Source organism: Gopherus flavomarginatus, chromosome 11 (genome assembly GCF_025201925.1).
Source record: "Gopherus flavomarginatus isolate rGopFla2 chromosome 11, rGopFla2.mat.asm, whole genome shotgun sequence".
NCBI lineage: Eukaryota > Metazoa > Chordata > Testudines > Testudinidae > Gopherus > Gopherus flavomarginatus.
In genome coordinates this window covers 1,967,746-1,970,348 of record NC_066627.1, presented here as the reverse complement: position 1 = coordinate 1,970,348, position 2,603 = coordinate 1,967,746, and the positions used below count along the sequence as shown (strand labels likewise).

The following is a 2,603-nucleotide window of genomic DNA, read 5'->3' as shown; positions in this document are numbered from 1 at the left end:
GGATGCTGTGCACAGGAGGTCAGACTAGATGATCATTATGGTCCTATAGAATCTAGAAATCGATGAACCTCGGATTCATGATTCTCTGCATTTCTGATGAGAGTGAGAAATATCCAATCTGTGTGGAATGTAAGTTACTGTGAGTAAAACTCATTAGATTTAGAGCTGGTCATAAAATTTGGGGTGTTCTTTCTGACTATGGAAAATGTTCAATATTTTCTTCAAAAACTCGGAAACTTAAAACGTTCACTCCAAACTTGTCAGAGACCATTTTTTTCCCCTGAAAACTGCCAGAAACTGAAAATTGTTTAGTTCAAATGTGGAAAATATTCAGTTATCACATGTTTCTTTTCTGGTAAGATATATATGAGCCAAAGAGAAATGTAGGGCCAGCTTTTCAAAAGTTTTTAAGCATCTAAAGAAGATGATAGGTGGTGGGTGGGATTTTTTTCTAAGTGCCTAAGCATATTAGGCATATAATGTCTATTGATATCAATGGGATTTAGGTACTTATGTGCCTTTGAAAATCCTTTACAAATACCTTTAAAAATCTATCCCTAACCTATGTAGATGTTTTTGAAAATCCCATTGCTGCATCTTTTGGTGCCTTAATTCCTTTGCAAGTGTGATCCATGGACACTTACCACCACATTTTCTTTTAGTCAAAAACCCAATTTTCTGGGGCTTTTTCAGTTTGTTTTTTGGAAATTTCTAACAGCAGAATTTCACCCAGATGTAGAGATGCCCCCTGACATGAAGGACACTTGAGAGGATTTTACAAACCCTGCTGTATAATTTGTTCGTTATTCAATAGCTCAATGGGGAATGGAGAACCACACTTCAACTGTGGAAGAGTTCATCCTCTTGGGGTTTCCCATCCGACAGGAGACAGAGATCCTGCTCTCTGTGGTGCTGCTATGCTTGTACCTTTTGACATTATTCAGCAACATGGTCATTCTCTGCATTGTCTATGCTGACGGCCACCTACACACCCCCATGTACTTCTTCCTCTGTAATCTCTCAGCATTGGACCTATTTTTTACCTCGGTGACTGTGCCCAAGATGCTGCAGAACCTCCTCTCGGGAGATAAATCCATCTCCTTCGCTGGCTGCATGGCCCAGTCCTACTTCTACTTCTTCCTGGGCACGGTGGAGTTCTTCCTCTTGACCTCCATGTCCTACGACCGATATGTTGCCGTATGCAGCCCACTGCATTACCCCATCCTCACGAGCAGCCGTGTCTGTGCCCAGATGATGATGACCTGTTGGCTGGGTGGGCTTCTCTCCATCCTCTTCCCAACCATCATGATTTCCAGGTTGTCCTACTGCCGTTCCAATGTCATTGACCATTTTTTTTTGTGATTCTGACCCCTTGCTGGAGCTCTCCTGCACTGACACACATCTGGTTGAGCTGATAGACTTCATGTTATCTTCTCTTGTCATCCTCGGCTCATTAACCCTAACGATGATCTCCTATGTCTTCATCATCTCCACCATCCTGCGCATCCCAACCAACACTGGCCGGAATAAAGCCTTCAGCACCTGTGCCTCCCACCTGACCCTGGTTCTCATGTCCTGCAATATCTCCATCTTCATGTATGTGACACCGTCACAGAAGTCCACTTTGGAGATGCACAAGATCCCTGCCGTGCTCAGCAGCATAGTTAACCCATTGCTAAATCCCTTTATCTACACCTTATGGAACAACATAGTCAAGAAGGTTTTGAGGGAGACTTTCAGCCACAGCAAAGCACTTGTATTTCGTAGTGTGGGCGGATTATTTTTGATTTGTGCTGCTCCTTGCAGAAAGAGAAGTGTAGCATAGGAATGAGCAGATCCATGGGTCAGACCCATCGTCCGTCTAGCCCAGTATCCTGTCTCTGAAAGTCACTACCACCAGATGTTACAGAGGGAGATGTGAGAAACCTCACAGCAGCCAGGTGTGAGATAACTTGCTCCCCATGAAGGACTCATCCCAATCCCTGTTACTTAGAGAGTGAAAGCAGAAATTTTTATCTCCCTGCTTAAACAAAAACTGCCCTTTTTTCTATTAACTATTTTAACTTTGGATATTTTTGTCATCGATATAAATATCTAGTCCCTCTTTAAATCTTGCTAAATTCATTTTTTGTGTAATTTAAGGCCATATTAGGTCATCTAGTCTGACCTCTCCTGTATATCCTAGGGCATTAAATTTCACACTGTTACTTCTGTACCTTTTTGGCCTCTAATATCCTGTCTTGTATGGACAAGCAGTCCCTTTTGTCAGGTTCTGCATTTGCCACTTTTCAATCTCATTGACTTCCCCCTTCTGATTTTATTGAGAGACAGTGAACAGAAATGCCTGATTTACCTTCACTATTTTATTGCCTGTCATCATGTCATAAGAACACAAGAGAACATGAGAGTGGTCATCCTGGGTCAGACCAAAGGTCCATCTAGCCCAGTGTCCTGTCTTCTGACAGTGGCCAACACCAGGTACCCCAGAGGGAATGAACAGAACAGGGAATCATCAAGTGAGCCATCCCTGTCACCCATTCCCAGCTTCTAGCAAACAGAGGCTAGGGACACCATCCCTGCCCAGCCTGGCTAATAGCCCTTGA

General features: G+C 43.2%; 1 protein-coding gene across 1 annotated transcript; it reads left to right on the top strand.

The window, feature by feature from the left end:
- Positions 1-825: 825 nt before the first annotated feature.
- Positions 826-1,825, top strand: LOC127031692 (olfactory receptor 6M1-like). Its single transcript, XM_050918768.1, is given in 2 exon segments — positions 826-1,350; positions 1,352-1,825. Coding segments are annotated over 2 exon segments (999 nt in total).
- Positions 1,826-2,603: the final 778 nt, after the last annotated feature.